This window comes from Solea solea, chromosome 12 (genome assembly GCF_958295425.1).
Source record: "Solea solea chromosome 12, fSolSol10.1, whole genome shotgun sequence".
In the NCBI taxonomy this organism is placed as follows: Eukaryota; Metazoa; Chordata; class Actinopteri; order Pleuronectiformes; family Soleidae; genus Solea; species Solea solea.
The window spans coordinates 1,477,323-1,503,858 of NC_081145.1; the positions used below are offsets into that span (position 1 = coordinate 1,477,323).

The following is a 26,536-nucleotide window of genomic DNA, read 5'->3' on the forward strand; positions in this document are numbered from 1 at the left end:
ATAAGAAAAAGAATAATTATGTATTGTATGATGAAAATATGTATTCTGTGGATAATGGGGGCGGGACTAGATAAGCTTTTGCTTCTCCCGCTTTCCCTTTCGGTTATGTGTATTGTGTGAACTACACTAAGATGATGTGTGATGATGAGTGATCTAACTGACATGACCGAAATAAACATATAAATAAATAAATAAATAAACACAAACGCTGCAAGTACAACCTGAGGCACAGCAGAGCGGACAGCATTATAACACACAGAACTCGCTTTTTTAACAGCTTTTTCCCGGCCACAGTCAGACTGATGGCAAATCAAAACTACTAAACTCTCTGTAAAACAACCAGACACTACCGCACCGTAACCATGTGCAATACTTGTGCAATTTCACTTCCTCTCCCTGATAAATGTGAAATACATCCTAGTGCAATACTGCAATTCTCTCTCTCTAATTTACACACACACACACATATATATATGTATGTATATACATATATATATATATATATACATATACAGGTGCTGTATATTTGTATATTTTTATTTTATCTTCTTTTACATTTTTTGAATATTTTTATACTCTGTATAGATTTTAATTTGAGCTTTATATTACATACAGAGTAGCCTAGCACCATCTACTGGCCATAGGCAGCTATAGCACACAAATGTCACTCAATCACCTTCAGTGTGGCCACAGGAGATTGAGCTCCAAGTAACATGAAGTGCAGATTTGATAAAACACCTTCTCTAACAGAAAACTGCTGCTGTGTTACAGTTTTCTCTCGTGTGATTGGTCACTGGACTGAACACAGATCCACATCAGACGTCCTCCAGGAAACAGGAAGGAGATTTTCAATCAACTGAGAGGTAACTCTTTAAAGTGCTTTCAATACGATTCTTTCAGTGGAGCAGTGATAAGTAAGTGAGGATAACTAATGACAACAAGAAAGAGAAAACGTGCTTTTTATAAATAATGTTTACAGTTTACAGTATAAAATAAGTTATTTCACTCAAATGAACTCTGTAAGTGTCTGTCTGTCTGTCAGCTCACAGACAGACAGACAGTCTGTTTCTCTCTCAGAATGGCTGAAGTCCAGCAGATGAGTGATTGTGTGGAGGAAGACGAGGACAGAGCAGAGTCTCCAGGACCCAGCGGTCTGTCTGTGAAGAGTGACCGGTCTATGGGACACCCTCCAGGCTTCAGTCATGAACCTGGAGCCTCAGAGACAAAGTAAGAGACAGTGTGTCCAGTGAAGCGTGTGAGCAGCAGATCATTCCAGGTGGCAGTAATGCACCTTTCAGCTGTTTGACCAACTGTCATGAAAACTTTGATTATGAGGAAACTTGCAATCAATGCACTTAGAACAAGTAAACAACACACTTGGTTGTGTGATAAACACAAATGCAAAAAATAGAATAAATGAAAATAATAATATGAACAAATACAAACAGAAGGCTCAATGGTTTGTCAATGGTGGCAGCGGTTTCACTGTGGTGTAGCACAGCACAGAGGCTCCCGCATAATGATGAAGATTTCCATGGATATTTGCATGTATTGGAAAGTTGATACCTATTGTTATAACATTGGTTATGATGGAGGCTCTGTTGCAATGGGGCAATTACTTTAAGTGCACTGTAGCGGAGACTGGGGGGAGGGGGGCGAACGGGCTGGATACAGTGAGTGTCCCATCCACGCAACGACGGTGAGGTAAATGTGTCCTTTCTGAATGATTTGCCTGAAAGACGCAAGACTAACAACATCACTGTGGAGGTCACACTGACACTGAGGCTGCTTTCTGATCCAAGTGTCTTTAAAGAGAACATCATCAGTGATGGATGTGATGTTTGTGTTTGCAGAGATCAGAACCAGAGACGGAGAGCAGAGTCTGCAGGACCCAGCGGTCTGTCTGTGAAGAGTGACTGGTCTGTGGGAGAACCTCCAGACTTCAGTCATGAACCTGGAGCCTCAGAGACAAAGTAAGAGACAGTGTGTCCAGTGAAGCGTGTGAGCAGCAGATCATTCCAGGTGGCAGTAATGCACCTTTCAGCTGTTTGACCAACTGTCATGAAAACTTTGATTATGAGGAAACTTGCAATCAATGCACTTAGAACAAGTAAACAACACACTTGGTTGTGTGATAAACGCAAATGCAAAAAATAGAATAAATGAAAATAATAATATGAACAAATACAAACAGAAGGTCGGGCTCATCTTATAGTGAATTAAATTAGAATCCGTGAAATTAATTACTAATAATTATCAAAGAGAGAAAATAAAGCTGACATGGACTTACTTAGTCATTTCAACTCATTCTTCATATTTCTGAAATAATGGACCAGAAGTTGTCACAGGCTTGGAGTCGCTGTCCGTCTGAAACTCGCTCCCAAAGTTTTTTCCCTTCGACATTCGATAAAATAATTGTAATTATCTAACATTTGTCAGATCATAAACGTTAGATACTACAATTATTTTGTCGGATGACGATGGGGAAAACTTGGGGAACGAGTTCCAGACGGACAGTGACGTTCAGCCGGTGACGACGTCCGGTCCATTGAGCTATCACTCCAAAACTCAGTAGCCAATCAGCAGGCAGCTTCCTAAGCCCCACCCACTAACAAAAAACCACAGTGCAAAGAACAAGTGTATTTTAAAACAATAAAATACAATATTTTTGAATGATTAAATTGATATTTTTTGCTTCGTGAAAAGTGTTGTTTGAAAATATTGACACAAATCTAATTCCATAGAGTCTGTTGTGCATTAAGAGTTCAAATAAGACTGTAGCAAAGTGAAAAATAAAGCTTTTTTTTCAGAAGAGGAGACCGCAGGATTATTCGGGATGAGGTGGACAGTTAAGGTGCTCAAGCAGGGGCGCAAACTTGAGCAGAAAATAAACATGTAGCAGAAAATGGACAACCATTTGCGCCGTAGGTGTTGTTGTGGTCCGCAGTCTGGCCGTGTCTGTCCGGCAGCGAAGGAGCCGTCCAAAAACGGAAAACATTTATTTGGTAGAGATGTGTCGTTCGTGAACGATTCGCTCAATATGAACTAATCTTTTATATCACTCGGGAGTAAAGATCTGAGTCACTAAAAATAGTCGAACTTCCCAAAACTATTATTTGGTTCCAGGCCTAATTGGCCTAGTCCACAGTAGTCATGACCATGGGGATGACAGAGGTCGGTCTTAATCAAATCCCCTCTGTGTTGTGTCCTTTTTATGAGCAAGAGAGTGGACTGTTTTGTATTTATTTTGTCTGTCTTGTTATTTATGTATTAATTACTTGTTATATGTTCGCCCTTAATTGTAAATGCTGGGTATTTGTTGATGAGCTGATTTGGAATTTTGCTATAATTTTTGCCAGCCTTTGACGTTGTGCGGAATTTTTTTTTTTTTTTTTTTTTTTTTTATTTTTGCCCATGGACACTTAATGCTTAATTTTTTTCTCCCTCAAGCCTGAATAAACTTTTATGTCCATATTTTCACTCTGCTTCTGATTTTTTTCCTGGCCACACCCACTCCCACTCTATAGCATACCCTCGGCTACCTTCACAACTGGTGGCAGTGGTGGGATGGCCAGTAGAAGACAGAAGTGAGCCATTTTTTCTTTTTTGAGCTGGTGGATTTTTCAGCTTTGCCCGCTCCGGGGGATCACCGATTTGCCCTCTGCTGTGGATGGTATGGCGCCAAAGAAATGTGCCCCCACGAGAAGAGACCTGTTCCCCTGGAGGCGATATCGAGGGTGGTCCTGAACCAGAATTAGCTCAGGCTGAAGATGCCTCCCTGCAGGAGCTAAGGGATATGTTTCGTTCCCATATGGCACGGCAGCAGGCACGAGATGCTCATCTGGAGCTAGAAGCAGCACGTGTGGAGACTCGCTGGAAGTCTGTCCAACATCAGTTTGGCCAGGATGACTCCATATTTAGCACTTATGCACTGCTGAATGAGGCCATATTGGAGAAATACAAAATCAACCAGGAGACTTGCCGTCTGCAGTTCCGAGGAGCTGAGGTGGGCGAGGAGGAGACCCCGAAGGAGCTGTACGTCCGTCTGCACGATCTGTACCAGAGATGGGTTTAACCACAACAACGCACCAAATAGGAGATGATTTTTTGGAACAGTTCCTGTGTTTGGTTTCTCCAGATCTCCAGGTGTGGATTAGGGAACACAACCCGGCATCTGCTGCAGATGCTGCTGCTCTGGTGGATGTCTTTGTGGCGGCCCGACAGAAAGCCCAGGCCTGGACATATGCTCAGTGGAAAGGGGGTATAGAGACTCAAATAGATCCCAACGACAGACTCCATCTTTGAGGAAGACCAGCAATGAGGGTACGTCAGTGGTTGATAGGGGTGCTCCGTTCAAACGGAGCCCTGCACTGAAAACGTGTGGCCCCAAAGTACCAGGAAGGTCATATAAAACCAAAATGCCCCAATAACCCAGCCAACCAATCTAATATATACACAGTACCTAGGTCTAGTTCCCCTAAGAAGCCTGTATGTAACCCGGGTGAAAAACCCCATTGTCATTATTATTCCCTTATTGTGAAGCGTAAAATGAAGCCGTGTGTCATTACGTCGCGCCGTTACGTCATTACGTCGCGCCGTTACGTCATCACATTGCGCCGTAACATAACTCCGCTGGGGCTCGCTGCCGGCAGCAGTGAGAGGAGCACGCCGGGGAAATGTTTGTAGGAGGTACGTTGTAGTACGCCGCGGAATATCGTAATTTAAACACTCTGGAACTAAATGCATTACAGTAACCTAATGTTGAAACATAGGAGCCGACTACCGGAGCCACTGATCATACGATTCGGAGACCTAGGCTTAATGAATCATGGAATTGGTGAGTTGCGCTAACGCTACATATCACTTGATGCGGTAAATGCCTGTTTCTTTGAATATGTCCTACCACAGGAAATATTAAGCATGCTAAGGTTGTTGGTTATACTGAAATGATTGATAAATATTGTAATATAACAAATATTGTTATTTATTTATATTGATTTAATTATATTGTACAATATTGTGATTGATTGATATACTGATATGTATTGGGATTATTGTGTGTATATGAGATACTTAATAGGTCCTGTTTCCCATACAGGCCAGGTGATGGCGAGAAGCATAAAAGTATAGTCAAGTTTGAAGATCCTTGGAAACCTCCACTGCTTTGGTCGGGCTGGTAGGAGGCTCCTTGGCACAGGCGCTCCTCTCTCTCTCTGCCCTTACACTCAATTAACATTCCACACCTACATTACACACATTCACCCATCAATACAGACTGTTCCCTAAATTTATTTATTGTCAATTTGTATATACATGATCGGAACTGTACATATTGTGTTGTTGTGTATGAATGGCCATTTGTATTTTGTTAAATATTTTCTGGTAATGGTTCACAATTATATGGTGTCACCAAACTCAAACTGCGTTCTGTGTCTTCCTCTCCACTCCTAGAGTCAGACCTGTTCTTCTGAACTCAGCCCAAACTTAGACTTTCGAAGCTATAACGCATCTAAATAATAGCTATCTGTTAAACTAATTGTACCTTATTAGGGTAGTGTACATGTTACATATTGTGGCGAGCTAGCCAGGAGTGGAGAAAGACTTGAACATTTGTTTTTTTTTTGGTTTTCATATATTCATATATTTGTGTAGTAGTAATAATAATAATGGACATATTCGAGAAGCGTGGCATTAAGATTCCAAATGCGGTTTTGATAAAGGAAGCAACAAAAACTGAAACAGATGATGAAGTAGTCGACTTTTTACAGCAGTACGGTTCTATTTTAAAATTTGAACGTATCGATGATGAACCCGATTCTGTTTTTCACCAGTCGATTGTGGTTGAATATAATTCCACCGCTGCAGTAGTTGCGTTACGTCCACTTCTGCCGTATATATATGAGTGTGATGGCGCTGATGTTACTTATAAGATCTTGGACCTATCTACTGTCTGCGCGCATGAGGTTGGGAGGTCACAAACTAAGAACTACCTCTCTGAATTACAAAAAGTTGCGAAATGGACAGGCCAAGATTTTGCGGTTGTCCTTAACGGGGTAATGTCTCTGCTTGGTCAGTCAGTCACCCAGCTTGATCCTACTGCTACTGATGTGGAGTCTTCGTTGGATGATGGAAAGCCACCGTCTGCTGTCATAGTCAATCTGCCGACCCCAGCACTGTTCTCTGCTGCCACCTTTGGTCATTCACTTGGACCTGCTTCTTCAGACCAGAGCACAGGACCACGCATAAGGGCCCAGCCGGACCCTACAGCCCAACACGCCTCAAGATCCTCGTTACCAGCTATGTCACATGCTAACCTTAATCCACCTGAAGTTCAACGCTATGTGGTTGAGCATATCGTCAAGAACAGCGACAGTGCTATGCACCCCGCACAGCGTCTGAGAACCTTCTCTGGAAGATCACCCAGAACTCAAACCGAGTCAGATTACGACACATGGCGTTCCGGAGTTGAACTGCTATTACAAGATCCTGCAGTGTCCGACCTACAGCGTTCACGAAGGATCTTTGACAGCTTGTTACCACCTGCTGCTGATGTGATTAAGCACCTGAAACCCGACACTCCACCAACAGTGTATCTACAGACACTTGATTCAGCGTACGGCACGGTGCAGGATGGCGATGAGCTATACGCCAAATTCATGGACACATTCCAGGATGCTGGAGAGAAACCGTCCCACTATTTGCAACGTCTGCAAGTGGCGCTGAACCAGGCTGTGAAACGAGGCGGAGTTTTAAATAAAGACTTTGATCGACACCTACTGACTCAGTTCTGCCGTGGCTGTTGGGACAATTCTCTCATCATAGAACTCCAATTAAAGCAACGGAAACATAATCCCCCATCGTTTGCTGAATTTCTGCTACTTCTACGAACTGAGGAAGATCGAGATGCTGCAAAAACTATCCGCATGAAGCAACATCTAGGCTCATCACGACCCAGAGCTGCCACTAACATGCAGTATGCCTACACCGACAGTGCAGGAAAAGGAGAGATTGCTGCACTTACCAACATCACGCAGCAACTCGCTCAACAACTGGCCGATATACAGAAGCAGCTTGCAAATCTCACTGTTGTCCGGTCAAGCTCCAGTCAATCTGCTGCTTTCAAACCCACACCTGGTCACAAGTGGGGTGAGGGGCAGGGGGCGGGCAAGCCATCAAAGAACCCGTCTTCTGTTCCCAAGCCAGGCTACTGCTATCGGTGTGGTGAAGATGGCCATATAAAAACTCATTGTGACAATCCCCCAAACTCTGCACTTGTCGCCGCAAAGAGGAAGCAGTTCAGCGAAAAGCAGCAAAGATGGCAGAAATCGAATACTCCGTCAAGACATTCTTTAAACTAAAGTCAGTTCCAGTTGAGGGGCGAACCGGAACTGTTGTGGACCGACAATGTCCTAACCAGAGACACCATGTTGAATGTAATGAATTAACCCAGATTACTCCCGCTGTCCCAGCTAGGTTACCCAAAGGCCTGGTTGGATCCTGCTGCACAGCCAACATCAAGATCTCTGGCGAAGAATTTCAGTGTTTGTTGGATACAGGATCGCAAGTCACTACGATCCCGGTGTTGTTCTACAACCAGCATTTCGCCAACCAACCTGTTAAACCCTTGCGTGATTTACTGCAAGTTGAAGGAGCCGCGGGGCAAGTAATTCCTTATCTTGGATATGTGGAGATGGTGGTTACGTTCCCCAGTGAGTTTCTGGGAGTTGATTTGGATGTCTCCACGCTAGCACTTGTTGTTCCTGACGTTGGAGCCCATCAGTCCCCAGTGTTAATTGGCATGAACACCTTGGAGCCGCTGTACAACCAGTACATTGGAAGTGAATACACTAACTTCCAGCCGACTGGCCATGGCTACAAAGCAGTGCTGAAACTACTGCAGATCCGCCACCAGCAACACCAGGTGGGCAGCGATGGAGTGGTAAGGTTAGCCAGCAAAGCTCCCATTCTCGTCCCTGCTGGTCACACCACCCTCATAGATGGTTCCATCCACACCAGCATGCTGTTTCCTGGTCAATGGGCCCTTGTGGAGCATCCAGCTTCACCACTGCCAGGTGGGCTGTGTGTCAAAAGCTCTTTGATCATGCTCCCAAGTCAACCCCAAGAGAAGATCACAGTCATCCTTAGCAATGAGTCGGATCAGGACGTGACCATCCCACCTCTCTCTACCATCGCTGAACTGGCAGTTTCGCCCCAGATCTTATCGCACACTGTGTCAACAAGCCGGTCACCATCAGAAACTTCCCCTACTCTGAAGTTGGATTTTGGAGAATCACCTATCCCACCAGAGTGGAAGAGGAGAATCACTGAGAAGCTCAACAACATTCCTGATGTTTTTGCACTTAGTGACATGGATTTTGGATGCACAGACAAGGTGAAACATCGCATAAAGCTACACGACGAAACTCCATTCAAGCACAGGGCTAGGCCCATCCACCCTCAAGACATTGAAGCAGTCCGACAGCATCTAAGGGACCTTCTGGAGGCTGGTGTCATTCGTGAATCGGAGTCGTCATTTTCATCACCAATTGTTGTTGTCCGTAAAAAGAATGGTGACATACGTTTGTGCATTGATTACAGAAGACTGAACCTTCAGACCGTTAAAGATGCCTATCCCCTGCCAAACCTGGAGGAGTCGCTGTCTGCTTTGTCTGGGTCCAAATGGTTCAGTGTTCTCGACTTAAAATCTGGATATTACCAGATCGAAATGAATGAAGAAGACAAAACTAAAACGGCTTTTGTAACACCCATTGGATTTTGGGAATTCAACCGAATGCCTCAAGGAGTAACAAATGCTCCATCAACATTCCAGCGGTTAATGGAGAAGAGCATGGGAGATCTACATCTAAAAGAAGTTCTGGTTTACCTTGATGATCTTATTGTCTTCTCAGATACACTGGAGGAACACGAGCGGAGGTTGCTGCAAGTATTACATCGCTTGGAAGAATACGGTCTCAAGCTTTCTCCCGAGAAATGTAAATTTTTCCAGACGTCCGTTAAATACTTGGGACACATTGTTTCGGAGAAGGGGGTCGAGACTGATCCAGATAAGATCTTTGCTCTAAAATCGTGGCCAATTCCCAGAACCCTGAAGGAGCTCAAATCATTCCTGGGATTCGCTGGATATTACCGGAGGTTCATAAAAGGGTACTCCGCCATTGCAAAAACCCCTCAATGATTTGACGCGTGGCTATACACCTACCTCCAAAGCTCAGAAAAGGTCCAGTCCAGTAAAAACCCATGACTCGAAACAGCCCTTTGGAGAGCGATGGTCCCCCACCTGCCAGTTTGCATTTGAAATGCTCATTGAAAAGTTGACCAGTTCCCCAGTTCTTGGCTTTGCTGACCCAAAGCTGCAATATATTTTGCATACTGACGCCAGCACCACTGGGCTTGGAGCAGCTCTATACCAAGAGCAGGAGGGTCGGCTGAGAGTAATCGCCTATGCCAGTCGTGGCCTGTCAGCGAGCGAGTCGAGGTATCCTGCACACAAGTTAGAATTTCTTGCATTGAAATGGAGTGTGTGCGAAAAGTTCCATGACTATCTGTATGGAGCCAGCTTTGTGGTAGTGACTGATAACAACCCGCTCACTTACCTGTTAACAACTGCAAAGTTAGACGCCGCCAGTCACAGATGGCTTGCTGCCCTGTCCACCTACACTTTCAAGCTGCAATATCGGGCTGGGAAGCAAAACCTTGACGCTGACGCTCTATCTCGCCGCCCTCACAGCCACCCTACTGACCTGACAGAACAGAAAGATTGGGACCTGATCAACAAGTTTACGACAGAGCGAGTCATTAAATCTGGTGAATTGGAAGAACTCAACACAGACATTATCTCTGCCATCTGTCACCGCTGTCTTTTCACCAATCAGTCCAGCAGTTCGGCAGGGAGTCCCATTGCCTTGGTCGAATCTCTGAGCCTGTCAGCTAAAGCCCTTCCTGACTGTTATGCCAGCGAGGACCTCCATGGCTTACCAGTTGTTCCCTCCCTGTCACACCTCAGCCTTAAGGAAAAGCAACGTGCTGATCCAGTCATAAGAGAGGTTATCTACCAGATGGAGACTGGGGAAAAGGTTCCCCCAACAGCAAGGCAAGAACTTCCAGACCTTGTGCGGTTGTTGAGGGAGCTAAACCGCCTCGAACTGCAAGAGGACATCTTGTACAGAAGGAGGCGTGATGGAGAAGAAGTCTTGTTTCAGCTGGTGTTACCGGAGGAGCTGAGGTCAATCGTGCTTACAAGCTTGCATGATGACATGGGCCACATGGGCCTCGAGCGGACCCTAGACCTTGTACGGTCCCGGTTTTTCTGGCCCTGCATGGCAGCTGACATTGAAGCTAAGATTAAGACCTGCAACCGTTGTGTGAGACGCAAGGCGCTCCCAGAGAGATCAGCACCCCTTGTTAACATTAAAACCACTCGTCCCTTGGAGTTACTCTGCATGGATTACTTGTCACTTGAACCAGATCAAAGCAATACAAAAGACATTCTCGTCTTCAGGGATCACTTTACAAAGTTTGCAATAGCCATTCCCACAGCAAACCAAAAGGCGAAGACAGTGGCAAAATGTTTATGGGAGAACTTCATAGTGTGCTATGGGATACCAGAACGCCTTCACACAGACCAAGGGCCTGACTTTGAGTCCAAGTTGATTAAGGAGCTTTGCCAATTCTCTGGGATTGTAAAAACTCGAACAACCCCTTACCATCCTCGGGGAAACCCAGTTGAGAGATTCAACCGGACCCTGCTCAACATGCTTGGAACGCTCGAGCGCAAGCAAAAAGCTAGATGGAAGGACTATGTGAAACCGTTAGTGCACGCTTACAACTGCACACGGAATGATGTCACCGGCTTTACGCCATATGAACTAATGTTCGGCCGTTCACCACGTCTTCCAGTGGATCTGGCTTTTGGCCTGCCTGTGCGGGAGCATCAGACTACTTCTCACTCTCAGTATGTTGAGGACCTGCGGTCCAGACTTGAGGAAAGCTTCCAGCTGGCTTTGAAGAATGCTGTAAAATCTGGCGAAAGAAATAAAGCCCGCTTTGATCAACGAGTCACTCCATCGAGTCTGAAAGAAGGTGATCGAGTTTTGGTGCGAAATGTACGACTTCGTGGCAAGCACAAACTGGAGGATAAATGGGAGCAGGATGTCTATGTTGTTGTAAACCGTGTTGGAGACCTGCCCGTGTACACAGTGCAGCCTGAGGATAGAGCGGATGTACCGACTCGTACACTACACCGAGATTTACTTCTTCCATGTCCCTTCCTACCAGTATGTGGTCATTCAGATTCTGCACCAGTTACACCTCCACGTCGTCCTCAAACCCGGAGCCAGAATCCAGCTAGTGTTGATCACACTGAAGAATTGTTTGAGGAGGAAGATGGATGGAATGTGCCTGAAGTTCAGATCAAGCCAGCCACATTCCAGTTCCAAAGTTCACATGTGGAACCCTCTTCCGAATACAGTACTCAGTCCTTATCCAGGACTGTTGGTCTACCTGTGTTCTCGGAGGATGCTGTATGTTCTGATCTGGAAATTGTGCACTTACCTGCTGATGGGGAGTCTTCTGCTGAGTCCATAGCTTCTCTACCTGTGGGAGAAGAGGAGCCTACGCTTGGTGAAGCCGTATCTGTGACTGATGGAATACTACCTACCTGTGTTCCTGAAATTCTACCTGTTGAAGAATCAGTACTTCCTGACCAAGCAGAGACATCACCCAGCCAAAGTGAGCAATTGCTCAGTCCATCTCCAATATCAGTTACAGCTCCAAACCTACCTGATCCAGTCGATGAATCGATTCCTGTCGCCAGACGTTCTACTCGGCAGCGTCAACCTCCTAATCGCCTTGAGTATGTGGCATTAGGTAATCCACTTATGACGGTCGTGCAGACACTATTTCATGGGTTGGTTAATGCTTATAGCGACGCATTTAGTACAGCAACAGTAAAATCTTGTGTTTACGATGTTTAGCATGCATCAGGAGTTGCATGGTCCAAAGGGGGGAGGGTGTAACCCGGGTGAAAAACCCCATTGTCATTATTATTCCCTTATTGTGAAGCGTAAAATGAAGCCGTGTGTCATTACGTCGCGCCGTTACGTCATTACGTCGCGCCGTTACGTCATCACATTGCGCCGTAACATAACTCCGCTGGGGCTCGCTGCCGGCAGCAGTGAGAGGAGCACGCCGGGGAAATGTTTGTAGGAGGTACGTTGTAGTACGCCGCGGAATATCGTAATTTAAACACTCTGGAACTAAATGCATTACAGTAACCTAATGTTGAAACATAGGAGCCGACTACCGGAGCCACTGATCATACGATTCGGAGACCTAGGCTTAATGAATCATGGAATTGGTGAGTTGCGCTAACGCTACATATCACTTGATGCGGTAAATGCCTGTTTCTTTGAATATGTCCTACCACAGGAAATATTAAGCATGCTAAGGTTGTTGGTTATACTGAAATGATTGATAAATATTGTAATATAACAAATATTGTTATTTATTTATATTGATTTAATTATATTGTACAATATTGTGATTGATTGATATACTGATATGTATTGGGATTATTGTGTGTATATGAGATACTTAATAGGTCCTGTTTCCCATACAGGCCAGGTGATGGCGAGAAGCATAAAAGTATAGTCAAGTTTGAAGATCCTTGGAAACCTCCACTGCTTTGGTCGGGCTGGTAGGAGGCTCCTTGGCACAGGCGCTCCTCTCTCTCTCTGCCCTTACACTCAATTAACATTCCACACCTACATTACACACATTCACCCATCAATACAGACTGTTCCCTAAATTTATTTATTGTCAATTTGTATATACATGATCGGAACTGTACATATTGTGTTGTTGTGTATGAATGGCCATTTGTATTTTGTTAAATATTTTCTGGTAATGGTTCACAATTATATGGTGTCACCAAACTCAAACTGCGTTCTGTGTCTTCCTCTCCACTCCTAGAGTCAGACCTGTTCTTCTGAACTCAGCCCAAACTTAGACTTTCGAAGCTATAACGCATCTAAATAATAGCTATCTGTTAAACTAATTGTACCTTATTAGGGTAGTGTACATGTTACATGTAGCTCTCCCTTGTCATGCTGCAGTCTTGAATGGGTGGGAGGTTAGGGCACTGGTAGATACAGAGTATGCAGTCCTTAGTGTCCTCTGAATTGGTCCCAATACAGCTCAGGAACTACTCCGTGATGACCCAAACGAAGTGTGTTCATGGGGAGAAAAGGGTGAATCCAACTGTGAGTGTGTATGTACAGGTTCTGGGACAGAATAACTTGCTGGAGATTGGGGTGGGGAATAATTTGCCATATCATTTTTGGGCCAAGATTTTCCCCTTTTGCTTGATTTACTGTCCACTTTTTGTATTGCCCTTTCACAATGCAGACATTGAAGCCCAGAAAAACAAAAGGACAGAGAAGACGGGAGAAGTTTCAATTTGGGGTGGCTCAGGGTCAGCGTGGTTGGAGATCGCTTTAGAGATCCCCCAAAATATGAGCTTAATGCAGCAGCAAGACCCAGACACTGGCCCCTTGTACCAGCAGACCCAGGCAGAGACATGGAAGATGGCGGCGTGCAAGGACGCAGTGGCTCGATGCTCCTCATTTCAGTGCTTTGTATGGAAGTGTGTGTTAGGATTTGTATACCGTGACATCTACATTTAGCTGGGCGAACAACATCTACAACCGGCCTGAACTTCTTAGGATCGGTTACAGCAACGAGAGAAGCGTTACAACAGAGTTTCTCCGTTTCCACGACATTCCGGCAGACATAGTGAGGAGTTCCGGCTCCCCATGGATCATCACCCCCACAGGCAGGCGACGGAAACGGCAAAGGGAGAGGAAGCAAAAGCAAGGCTGCAGGGCCGGCGCGCTAAGGAGGCTACGGAGGCAGCCTGTTAAACCACCGCTTCCTAGTGCTTAAACCACCAGATCCCTAGTCAATAAAATCGACGAACTGAGGCTACAGGTGGCGACCAACAACATCGTCAAGAACAGCTGCATTCTGCTTATCACAGAATCCTGGCTCCACTCGTTGATTCCGGACTCCGCTATCGAGCTAACAGGCTACACGGTACAGCACCACGACAGCACCAGCGACTCCGGGAAAAGCAGAGGTGGGGGACTGGGTTGGTATGTGAACAACAACTGGTGTACAAACACAGCGACTGTAAACAGTCACTGCTCCCCGGACTTAGAGTATGTGACTGTGACTGTAAAATGCAGGCCGATATATCTCCCTAAAAAGTTTACCGCGGTCTTGATCACCATTGTTTACATAGCACCAGATGCTAACGTCAGCACAGCCACCGGATTGCTTCACCGCGGCATTAGCATCCAGCAGACCAGACACCCGGACACCGGTGCACATCGTCACGGGGGACTTTAATAATGTGGATTTAAAACCAGTGCTCCCCAAATTCCACCAGCATGTGAAGTGTGCCACCAGAGGAGCCAACACACTGGATAAAGTCTTCACGAACATTAAGCACGGCTACAGGGCTAAGCCATTACCGCACCTGGGTCAGTCTGACCATATATCACTGTTCCTGATCCCGGCATACACCCCACTCAGAAAAACTGCTCCCACTACTACAAAGACAGTTAAAACCTGGCCAGAGGGAGCCTCCAAGCAACTACAGGACTGTTTCAGGATAACCGACTGGGGTATTTTTGAACATCCAGACCTAGAGATGTTTAGTGTGCTGAGCTATATTAAACACTGCACAGACACTGTTACAGTTGAGAAACACATCCAGGTCTATCCCAACCGGAAACCCTGGATGACCAGTGAGGTCCAGAAGCTGCTGAGGTCCGGCGACGCGGCTCTCTACAGCTCAGCCCGCGCCAACCTGAAGAGGGGCATCCGAGGTTGGACTATAAGAGGAAGATTGAGGACCACCTGCAGAGCAACAACAGCAGGCAGGTGTGGTTGGGCGTCCAGCACATCACTAACTACAGGACCAACCTGGGTCCTGTAGTCGGTGACGCATCACTGGCAGAGGAGCTTAACCACTACTTCGCCCGGTTCGAGGTGGAAACGTCAGAGACCCAGGAAGCGACAACTCCACCTTCAGGGTGGAAGAGGATGAGGTGAGGCGAACACTGCGGTCCATCAACCCACGGAAAGCAGCCGGACCCGATGGCATCTCAGGGCGTGTACTGAAGGACTGTGCTGGCCGGGGTCCTCACCAGGATTTTTAACCAGTCCTTGTGCCAGTCCACTGTCCTGTCCTGTCTTAAATCATCCATCATAGTCCCTCTCCCTATTGACAGCCTCAATGACTACAAGCCAGTAGGTAATGAAGTGCTTCGAGAAGCTCATCAGGAACCACATCATGACTTTCATCCCCCCCTCGTTTGACACACACCAGTTTGCCTACAGAGCTAACAGGTCTACAGAGGACGCCGTGATCACTGCTCTCCATGCTGCCCTGTCCCACCTAGAACATCAGGGGAGCTATGCACGGATGCTCTTTAAAGACTTTAGCTCTGCCTTCAACACCATCCTCCCCCACAGACTGATGACCAAGTTGTTGGACATTGGACTACCACACTCCACCTGCCTTTGGATTAAGGACTTTCTGACAGAGCGCATTCAGAGGGTCAGAGTGGGCCCCAGAGTGTGTGTGCATCTCTCTGTCTGTCTCTCTTGCTCTCTCTCTCTCTCTGTCTGTGTGTCTCTCTCTCTGTGTCTCTCTCTGTCTGTCTATCGCTGTCTCTCTCTCTCTGTCTCTGTCTAGTGTGTTGTCTTTGCATAATAGGCATAATAATAAAACATTTTATTTCATGTAGAAAAACAAATAAAATGTTTAATTTATATGGCTGAATGTCTGAAAAAAAAGCAATATCGGCGTAAAAAAAAATCGGCAGCACGTATCGGACATCGGCTAAGGCTGATGTCAAAAAAAATCGGAATCGGCATCGGCCATAAAAAACCCATATCGGTCGACCACTTCTAAGATCTAACAGAAGCAGGAAAGGGCCAATAGTAAGTGCTGGACACGAAAGGCAGATTGAAGTGGCTCAAATAAATTATTTAAAGATAGAAAATTTAAAATTTGAGTGGAAACGCACTTTCTCCAACAATTTTGATAAAAAAGCAAGATTTGAGACGGATCTGTAATTAGCCAAGGTGTTCGTGTCTAGATTAGGTTTCTTCAACAATGATTTGACCACAGCTTCTTTGAAAGAGACTGGGCAAACCCCACTGAAAAGTGAAAGTTAATGATGTTAAGAACATAGGGTCCTAATATTGACCAAGACTCCTTGATCACCCATGCAGGCAAAGGGTCCAGAGAGCAAGTAGTACTTCGAGCTACAATTTAATCCACCACCGACTGAATATTGTGGTATTTTCGCCACTAATATCCTCTACTCTGTTATTAAAGTAGTCAATGAAATTTTGCGCAGTGAGATTAGTATGGAGGTCTGGCTGCTGATCTTGAGTTAGCCGGGAAACAGTATCAAATAAGAATCTTGGTTTTTGTTATTCATGATTATTTTGGAAAAGTAGGCAGCCTTTGCCGCAGACATCCCAGACTGATAAGTAGTCAGACTATCATGCCACATTTGATAGTGAACTTCCAACTTTGTGCTGCGCCACTGTCGTTCATGTTTTCTACAGCTCTTTCTCAGTGTAATTAAAAGATCGCTAAGCCAAGGTGTAGGATTTTTATGTGGACACCCCCAGGATTTTACTGGCGCCACCACGTCAAGAAGATTCAAGAGCGCCTTGTTGAAGCTTTCAGTAAGACAATTCAATGAAAGAGCTTGGCCTTAAACTGCACCAACCACATCCGGCAATCTCAAATTAAAGTCATATATAGCTCTAGGACCAATATAGCGAGAAGACTTCATATGTGAGGAGCCCAATTGCTGTGATGCTGTGACTTCCTTTATTTAACCGGCAGTCATCGGAGCGACGTGGCGGCTCATGTTGTTTGTGTCTGAGCTCGCCTCATTTGTAACAGGGAGAAGCGCAGGTGTTACGTTGTGTTTAGTGAATGTGATTAGTGGAGGTTCGTTTGGTTGTTGCGGGGACAGGGCAGACTTTAGCTGGGGAAAACAAAAACAAACACTGTTTTACACCTTGACTCTTCTGTATCCCACATTAGGTTAGTGGTGTTGTTCTCATGTGTATTTCGGTTTTTAGGGAGCGGTATAGTCGTGAGGTTTTCCTTTGTCGTTTTTTTGTTTTTGTTTGTTAATCTAGGCTCCAGGTTAGAGAGTTCTCCTTTTGTTCTAATTATTTATTGATTTAAGCAGCATCCATAAATATAATAATTATAAATATCTTTGTTTAACCGTAAAACATCTGGTTTTTATGTTACTTCTACCCCTTTAAAATGGTCGTAACCCTGACATGTTAGTAATAAAGAAATGTCTTCACAGAGACAAGTTTGCTGTTTCTATGGACAAGCACACGCCCTGCTGTCCTCTGTGTCAGGACGTCCTAAAGGATCCAGTCTCCACCAGCTGTGGTCACCGGTTCTGCAGACGCTGCATCTCCTCATACTGGCTCCAGTCTGGTCCACCAGGGGACTTCTGCTGTCCCCAGTGTGGACAAAGACCCAGGACAGGACGTGGACCACAAAGCATCAGTGTACAGAGTAAGACTCATGAGGAGAGCAGCTCCCATCAGCACTAGCATACTTTAGAAATGGAAAAACAGGAGAAAACAGTTTAAAAGTTAAAAATGTTACTCATGTTAACTCGATGATGGAGTTTAACTCTCTGCTGCCCCCTGCTGGTTGAAGAAATGAAGGTTTACCCTCATTTTGCTGCTTTTCTCTCATGATTTTTCTCTTGTATGCAGATGATAGTCTTTCCTTCACAATCATCACAGTTCTTCTAGAATGATTCAGTCTTTCAGAATAAAGTTATTCAAGTCATTACAGTGAGAATGTAGTTTTTCATTTGACAACAAACAACATAAAACAACAACGTCACAGAAAAACATGACACTGATTAAAATAATCCTCAGCTGCTCAGATTCTTTGTCTCTTGTCTTTCAGCAGATGTTGGTCTGCAGGAGGTTCTAGATGAACATAAGATCAGTCTGAGGAGGAGATTTGAACATGTGACTGAAGGAACTGATGCAAGAGGAAGTAGAACCCTCCTGAACAGGATCTTCACTGAGCTCTACATCACAGAGGGACAGAGTGAAGAGGTCAATACTCAACATGAGGTGATGCAGCTGGAGACGACCTCCAAGAAGAAGATGGTCCAGGACACTCCCATCAAGTGCTGCGACATCTTTAAAGCCTTACCTGACCAGCAGGGGAGCGTCAAAGTCGTCCTGACCAACGGCGTCGCTGGTGTTGGAAAAACCTTCTCGGTGCAGAAGTTCACTCTGGACTGGGCCCAGGGTTTGGAAAACCAGGATGTGAATCTGCTGATTGTGCTTTCGTTCAGGGAGCTGAACCTGATCAGAGATCAGCAGCACAGTCTTCTCACGCTGCTCCATGTTTTCCATCCCACATTAGAGAAGGTCAGAGCAGAGGAGCTCGCTGTCTGTAAACCTTTGTTCATCTTTGACGGCCTGGATGAAAGCCAACTCTCACTGGACTTCAGCAGCAGGACTCTGGTTTCTGACGTCACACTCAGGTCATCAGTCAACGTGCTGCTGACCAACCTCATCCAGGGAAATCTGCTTCCTTCGGCTCTCGTCTGGATAACTTCTCGACCTGCAGCGGCCAATCAGATCCCTCCTACGTGTGTTGACAGGGTAACAGAAGTACGAGGCTTCACTGACAACCAGAAGGACGAGTACTTCAGGAAGAGATCCAGAACTGAAGATCTGTCCAGCAGAATCATCTCACACATCAAGACGTCCAGGAGCCTCCACATCATGTGTCAAATCCCAGTCTTCTGCTGGATCAGTGCTACAGTTCTGGAGCACATGTTGACCACAGAGCAGAGAGGAGAGCTGCCCAAGACCCTGACAGACCTGTACTCACACTTCCTGCTGGTTCAGACAAAGAGGAAGAAGAACAAGTACGATAAAGGACGTGAGACGAGTCCACAGGAGCTGATGGAGGCCGACAGGGACGTTCTTCTGAAGCTGGGGAGGCTGGCCTTTGAACATCTGCAGAAAGGAGACATCATGTTCTACCAAGAAGACCTGGAGCGGTGTGGTCTAAGTGTGACAGAGGCCTCGGTGTACTCGGGAGTTTGTACAGAGATCTTCAGAAGAGAGAGCGTGATCTTTCAGAAAACAGTCTACTGCTTTGTTCATCTGAGCGTTCAGGAGTTTCTGGCTGCAGTCTACATGTTCCACTGTTTCACCAACAGGAAGACAGAGGTACTGCAGGACTTCTTCAGACAAGAAGATGACGATGATGATGAAGATGCTGGTGGTGATAGTGATGATGGTGGTTACACTTCTCTGGATGTGTTCCTGAACGCAGCCATGAAGAAATCACTTCAAAGTGAAAATGGTCACCTGGACCTGTTTGTTCGCTTCCTTCATGGACTCTGTCTGGAGTCCAACCTGAGACTCTTAGGAGGTCTGCTGGGTCAGACTAAGAACAGTCCAGAAATCATCCAGAGTGTCATCGAGAACCTGAAGGAGATGTACACAAACAACATCTCACCTGACAGAAGCATCAACATCTTCCACTGTCTGATAGAGATGAACGACCAATCAGTGCATCAGGAGATCCAAGAGTTCATGAAGTCAAAGGACAGAGAACAGAGACTCTCTGAGATCCACTGCTCAGCTCTGGCTTACATGCTGCAGATGTCTGAGGAGGTTCTGGATGAGTTGGACCTGGACAAGTACTACACAACAGATGAGGGAAAACACAGACTGATTCCAGCTGTGAGGAACTGCAGGAAGGCTGTGTAAGTTCAGACATGATCAATAACATCATCAGTCAGTGATGATTATCAAATATTCTTCTCATTCTTCTCACGTTCCCTGTCCGGCCCGCGGTATATTAGTCATAAACACAGATGAACAAGTATTTATGCTGCGTATGCAATACAACTGTGTTGCTTTTATTTTGAAAAGCCTGACGTATCTGCGTCTGTCTGCACAGCGACAGGTGACACTAGCCATTACCCCTGGCCCCCTAAAAATGTTTGCTCACGTTAAAAAAAGACAAGTTAAATCCGAATGGCACGTTTTAAACAAACATATAGCAGTCCATATTTAGCATGGACTGCTAAATATTTCTTTACAGGTGTCAAAGGTAAAGCCGTGTGCTTAGTTTGTGGTACACAAGTCGCTGTGTTTAAGGATTACAATCTGAAACGCCACTACGTGACCAAACCATACAAGAACTTATCTGATGAAGAGTGTGCAAAGGAGTCGAAGACAACGTTAAGAAAGAGGTCCGTGGTACCTTTCTTCTATAAGTGTCTCGGTTTAAGTTCAGAAGTTATCATTATCTCCCTGTTTATTATCTTATTATCTAACCAGCGAAGCACCGTTACTCGTATGTAAACTCACTGCACAACACCACAGTAGTATAGTATAATAGTATTCATTTTATTTCATTTATTTGATATTATTTAATAGAGTTGGTTAGTAATTTTGTTTATTGTGTGTGTTTGTATGCTGCCAAATTTTCACCAAAACAATACAATTTATTGCTTTTTTAGATAAAAGAGATAAAATGAAATTCTAACTAAATCAAATTTTGCCTGGCCCTCAACAATATTTTTTGTTTCTCATGTGGCCCCTTGGGGAAAATAATTGCCCACCCCTGATGTAGAACATGAAAGATGTTTCATGTCAAACACAATAGAAGATGTTGATGAAAATGTCAACATGTCTTCCCATGTGTGTTGTTTTTCACCTTTGATATTTTTCTCGAATCACACTGGATCATTGTGAACTCTCAGAGACTCCGTGTGAAGTCCTGGTCTCAGCTCTGAACACATGATCAAACACTGACTGGTTTCAAGCAGCAACTTGTCATCTTTTATTTTTTATTCAGGTTAAGACGCTGCAGTTTGTCAGAGATCAGCTGTCCTTTTCTGGTCTCAGTTCTGAAGTCCAACTCCTCCCACCTGAGAGACCTGGACCTGAGTGAGAACTATGGTCTGCGTGATTCAGGAGTGAAGCTGCTGTGTTCTGGACTGGAGAGTCTACATTGTAGAGTGAAGACTCTGGGGTGAGTTCACTGACTGAAACTGCTGTTGTTTTTTTAAACTTTCATTTCATTGACTTTAAACTAGTCTTGGGCCCTCTATACATACGACTCCTCCCCGACCCATTTCTCAAACAGCATCATCAAGTTTGTGGATGATACCACCGTGGTAGGGCTCATCTCAGGGGGGGATAAGTCTGACTACAGAGTTGAGGTCAACAGACTGACAGCGTAGGTTTCAGTTAATAACCTCAAACTGAACACCACAAAAACAAAAGAAATAATACTGGACTTCAGGAAGGGCAGAGCGGACCCGGCCCCACTGTACATCAACGGGGACTGTGTGGAAAGGGTCCACTCCATCAGATTTCTGGGCGTGCAGATATCCGACGACCTCTCCTGGACTGTTAACACCACGGCGGTGGTAAAGAAGGCCCAGCAGCGTATCCACTTCCTGAGAGTGCTCAGGAGAAACAACCTGGAGGAGAGGCTGCTGGTGACCTTCTACAGGGCCACCATAGAGAGCATCCTGGCATATTGCATCACATATTGCTCTGCAACCGACAGGAGAGCGCTGCAGAGGGTCATTAACACAGCCCAGAAGATCGCTGGGTGCTCTCTGACCAGCCTGGAGGATACTGCCAGCTCTCGCTACCTAAGCAGATGTGGCGAGTGTAAGGAGGAAACCTAACTAAGTGATGGAATGTTGTTAAAGTTAAGGAGTTGACAACGCCACTTTGGGACTTTCACCTAAAGATTTATTTTACCCCAATTTCAAGAAGTGTTATTGTCATTATGAGGACATAATGAAATTTTTGCAGAGACTCCCGGCTTGAGGTACACAATAAAATAAAATAGCAAACATAACGAAAGGACATTTAAATAAGACACAACAAGAGACTTAACACTTAATGAGACATAACAAAATGTAAGACCCAACAAAATATAAAAATATAAAAGTACAGTGTGTGCAAAGTGTGTGCAAAGTAAAGTATAGAAAACTACAAAGTGCAGTTTAGTTTAGTGCAACGTGGTCCAGTTTTATGGAGAGTTGAGTAGGTTTGGGGGGGGGGTCTGCAGGGGTGTGTTTGGGAGGGTGGGTGTGTGTGTGGCTGCTTGTGTGTGTGTGTGGGGGGGGGGGGGGGGGGGTGTAGAGAAGGGATGCAAATAGTTTTCATTGCTTTCACAGCTCTGGGGAAGAAGCTGTCCCTGAGTCTATTGTTCTTTGCTTTGATGTTTCTGTACCGCTTTCCTGATGGAAGCGGTACCAACAGTGCATAGCCCGGGTGTGTGGAATCTGTTGCTATGCGCCTGGCCCTTCTCCGGACTCGGGCAGTGTAAACTGAGTCCAGATCAGGTAGACGGCATCCCACAATCCCCTGTGCTGTCCTCACCACCCGGGCTAGGTTCTTCCTGTCCTGTGCTGTGCAGTTGCCATACCACACTGTCATGCTGAGACACAGGATGCTCTCTACAGTGGCTCTGTAGAAGTTTATGAGCAGTTGGGAAGAGAGCCCAGACCTCTTCAACTTCCTGAGAAAGAAGAGCCGTTTTTGAGCCTTCTTCACCAGGTGTGAAGTGTTCACAGACCAGGAGAGGTCGGAGGAAATGTGGATGCCCAGGAACTTTACGCTGTCTACATGCTCCACCTCCTTTCCATGTATGCTGAGCGGAGCGTGTACAGTCTTCCTGGACCTCCTGTAGTCCACTATGACCTCCTTGGTCTTGTTAGTGTTTAGAACAAGGTTGTTCCCGGAGCACCACTGGGTCAAGTTCTGGACCTCTCCTCTGTAGTGGGTCTCGTCGTTGTTGGAGATGAGACCCACTATGGTGGTGTCATCTGCAAACTTCATAACCATGTTTGTGGAGTGGATGGCAGAGCAGTCGTGTGTGAAGAGGGTGAAGAGGACAGGGCTTCATGTCTCCGGATAAAAAGTGTAAACATTAACAAAAACACGAAAACAAACCTAAAAAGCCGAGAGCCTCGAGCCGCTGCGTGCACCCGCGCCACCATGTTGGACAAAGGAATTGAATTGACCTAACAATTGAAGGACACGCAAGTAAATTCTACTCAAGATGCAGGAGACGTGATTCAAAATGTTAAAATAATGTACACTTTAATAAATCTTGTGTTTTTAATAAAAAGTCACAATGTGTTCATTCAAACCAAAAAAAAAAATCTGTTCAGGCTTAGGCTTGTGGTGAAATGAAGCTAGTGAGAGGAGGAGTCTAAATTAAAAATACTCAAATCACCAGGTGATCAGGATTATAATAGTAAGACTGAGCAAATTATCTCAAATAAAGAAAATAATCAAATTAAGTCCTCGACTTAATGTTGATGAAGGCCTCCCCCTCCCCACAGAGGTTGGACGACATTCTCAGTGTCTCTCGTGTGCGGAGAGGCACACGGCTGACATACGGTCTGTTTCTCCGGCTGCTCGGAAAACTGACAGCATCAGCGACGGTCATTCCTTTGGGACTCCTCTCATTGCGTCCCTTGCAGGTGTGGCTCAATGGATTGGGCCTCAACCCCAGAAGGCACCAGACAGAACTGTGATGGTCTCATGCAGGTGCCTTTGATCTCTCAAACTCTGGAGAAGCAGGGCTTATCTCTCCAGCGGTTGTCCCTTGGGCGCTCTTCCTTCTCCGCTGGAGGTAGTGGTAACAGATGCCTCCCTCTCGGGCTGGGGAGCTGTTTGGAACCACAGGAGGGTCAGGGGAACCTGGAGTCCTCGAGTGAGGCTTCAACACATAAATGTGTTGGCGCTGCGTGCGGTGCACTTAGCCCTCAGACAGTCCCTTTTTTGGAAGGGAGGCATGTCCTTGTCCGGTCGGACAACACCAAGGGGGAACCAGATCCAGTCATTCCCTACGGGAGGCTCAGAGATTCCTTCAATGGGCCTCACCTCGCCAGTGCGAGCCTCAGAGCAATAGAATAGAATAGAATAGAATATACTTTATTAATCCCTTGCGGGAAATTCTTTCGTCACAGCGCTCCAGTGTACAAAGGTAACGAATGTTGTAGCAGCAAACGAATCTTATAGCAGCAATTTTTTTTGAAAATTACAAAGTTAAAAACTATAAGAATAAGTAGGAATAAACATAAGAATAAAATTACAAAGTTAAAAGTTAAAAGAATACGAATAAAATAAGAATAAATAAGAATACATTTACAAACAATGCATTTGCCTGGGGTACAGAACGTGGCTGTGGGTATGCTGCTCGACAAAAGCCCCCTCTGGCCTCTTCCACTGAGACAGTATCTTCTGGCACAGTTGGGGGGGAGCATTTGGCATCCTCACCCAGAGCACCTTCAGCTGCATGTTTGGACCCTGAAGGGCTGGACTTGTTGCTAAATTCATGTGATCAGGCTGTTGTCGAGATCATAAACAATGCTTGTGCGTCCTCAACTAGACTGCTGTACCCCAACAGGTGGAAACTCTTTTCTGTTAGGTGTGGCAATCAGAATGTGAACCCAGAGCATTGTTCTCTGCCTGCACTTCTTAGGTACTTGCAAATGCTGTTAGATTTCAAGATTTCAAGATTTCAAGAAGTTTTATTGTCATTATGAGACATAATGAAATTTTTGCAGAGACTCCCGGCTTGAGGTACACAATAAAATAGCAAAAATAACGAACGAAGGACTTGACATTTAAATAGACATAACGAAAGGCATTTAAATAAGACACAACAAGAGACTTAACACTTAACACTTAATGAGACCCAACAAAATGTAAGACCCAACAAAATATAAAAATATAAAAGTACAGTGTGTGCAAAGTGTGTGCAAAGTAAAGTATATAAAAACTACAAAGTGCAGTTTAGTGCAACATGGTCCAGTTTTATGGAGAGTTGAGCAGGTTTGGGGGGGGTCAGCAGGGGTGTGTTTGGGAGGGTGGGTGTGTGTGTGGCTGCTTGTGTGTGTGTTGGGTGGGGGGGGGGGGTGTAGAGAAGGGATGCAAATTGTTTTTACTGTGGGGGGGCGATTGCTTTCACAGCTCTGGGGAAGAAGCTGTCCCTGAGTATGTTGTTCTTTGCTTTGATGTTTCTGTACCGCTTTCCTGATGGAAGCGGTACAAACAGTGCATAGCCCGGGTGTGTGGAATCTGTTGCTACGCGTCTGGCCCTTCTCCGGACTCGGGCAGTGTAAACTGAGTCCAGATCAGGTAGACGGCATCCCACAATCCCCTGTGCTGTCCTCACCACCCGGGCTAGGTTCTTCCTGTCCTGTGCTGTGCAGTTGCCATACCACAATGTCATGCTGAGACACAGGATGCTCTCTACAGTGGCTCTGTAGAAGTTTATGAGCAGTTGGGAAGAGAGCCCAGACCTCTTCAACTTCCTGAGAAAGAAGAGCCGTTGTTGAGCCTTCTTCACCAGGTGTGAAGTGTTCACAGACCAGGAGAGGTCGGAGGAAATGTGGATGCCCAGGAACTTTATGCTGTCTACACGCTCCACCTCCTTTCCATGTATGCTGAGCGGAGCGTGTACAGTCTTCCTGGACCTCCTGTAGTCCACAATGACCTCCTTGGTCTTGTTGGTGTTTAGAACAAGGTTGTTCCCGGAGCACCACTGGGTCAGGTTCTGGACCTCTCCTCTGTAGTGGGTCTCGTCGTTGTTGGAGATGAGACCCACTATGGTGGTGTCATCTGCAAACTTCACAACCATGTTTGTGGAGTGGATGGCAGAGCAGTCATGTGTGAAGAGGGTGAAGAGGACAGGGCTGAGCACACAGCCTTGGGGTGTGCCAGTGTTGAGGGTTAGTGGAGCAGACGTGGACTCCCCTATCCTCACCACCTGTGGCCTGTTGGTGAGAAAGTCGCTAATCCAGGAGCAGAGTGATGTTGACAGACCCAGGTTGTGGAGTTTCAGGGCCAGCATGTCCGGGAGGATGGTGTTGAAGGCTGAGCTGAAGTCCACAAATAGCATCCTAACCCTCTATCCTAAGATAGAGGGCTCTCTGTCTCTACTAAGGTAAAGATATATGTGGCTGCTATCTCGGCTCAACATGCCCATGTGAATGGTCGACCTGTGGGCTCACATGTTGTTGTGAACAGGTTCTTGAAGGGACACTCCAGTTACAGCCTCCACATGTTGTTCGAGTGATTCATGGGATGTATTGGTCTTCCTGGAAGCCCTGTGTTCTCCTCCTTTTGAGCCCCTGGAACATGCTGATCCCAGATGGCTGTCTGGTAAGACTGCTTTTCTTCTTGCCATTACATCTGCAAAGCGGGTTGGTGAGATTCATGCCCTGTTCATTGCTAGATGCTGATGGATCAGGAGTTACCATGTGGCCAAACCCCTCTTTCCTTCCTAAGAGGCTTTCTGCTTTTCATGTTAACCAACCTATCAGTTTGACAGCCTTTGCCCAGGAGTCAGGGGCGGAGGGTCTACATT

At 45.7% G+C, this 26,536-nt stretch overlaps 1 protein-coding gene across 1 annotated transcript in view; it reads left to right on the top strand.

Moving 5' to 3' along the window:
• Nucleotides 1-26,536, top strand: part of LOC131469777 (NLR family CARD domain-containing protein 3-like) — a 34,958-nt gene that overhangs the window by 4,596 nt on the left and 3,826 nt on the right. The window contains exons 2-7 of the mRNA XM_058645099.1: nt 772-863; nt 1,043-1,227; nt 1,854-1,973; nt 17,433-17,650; nt 18,056-19,886; nt 20,987-21,163. Coding sequence (XP_058501082.1) covers nt 1,079-1,227; nt 1,854-1,973; nt 17,433-17,650; nt 18,056-19,886; nt 20,987-21,163 — 2,495 coding nt within the window. The 5' untranslated portion in view covers nt 772-863; nt 1,043-1,078. The remainder of the gene's footprint in view (nt 1-771; nt 864-1,042; nt 1,228-1,853; nt 1,974-17,432; nt 17,651-18,055; nt 19,887-20,986; nt 21,164-26,536) is intronic.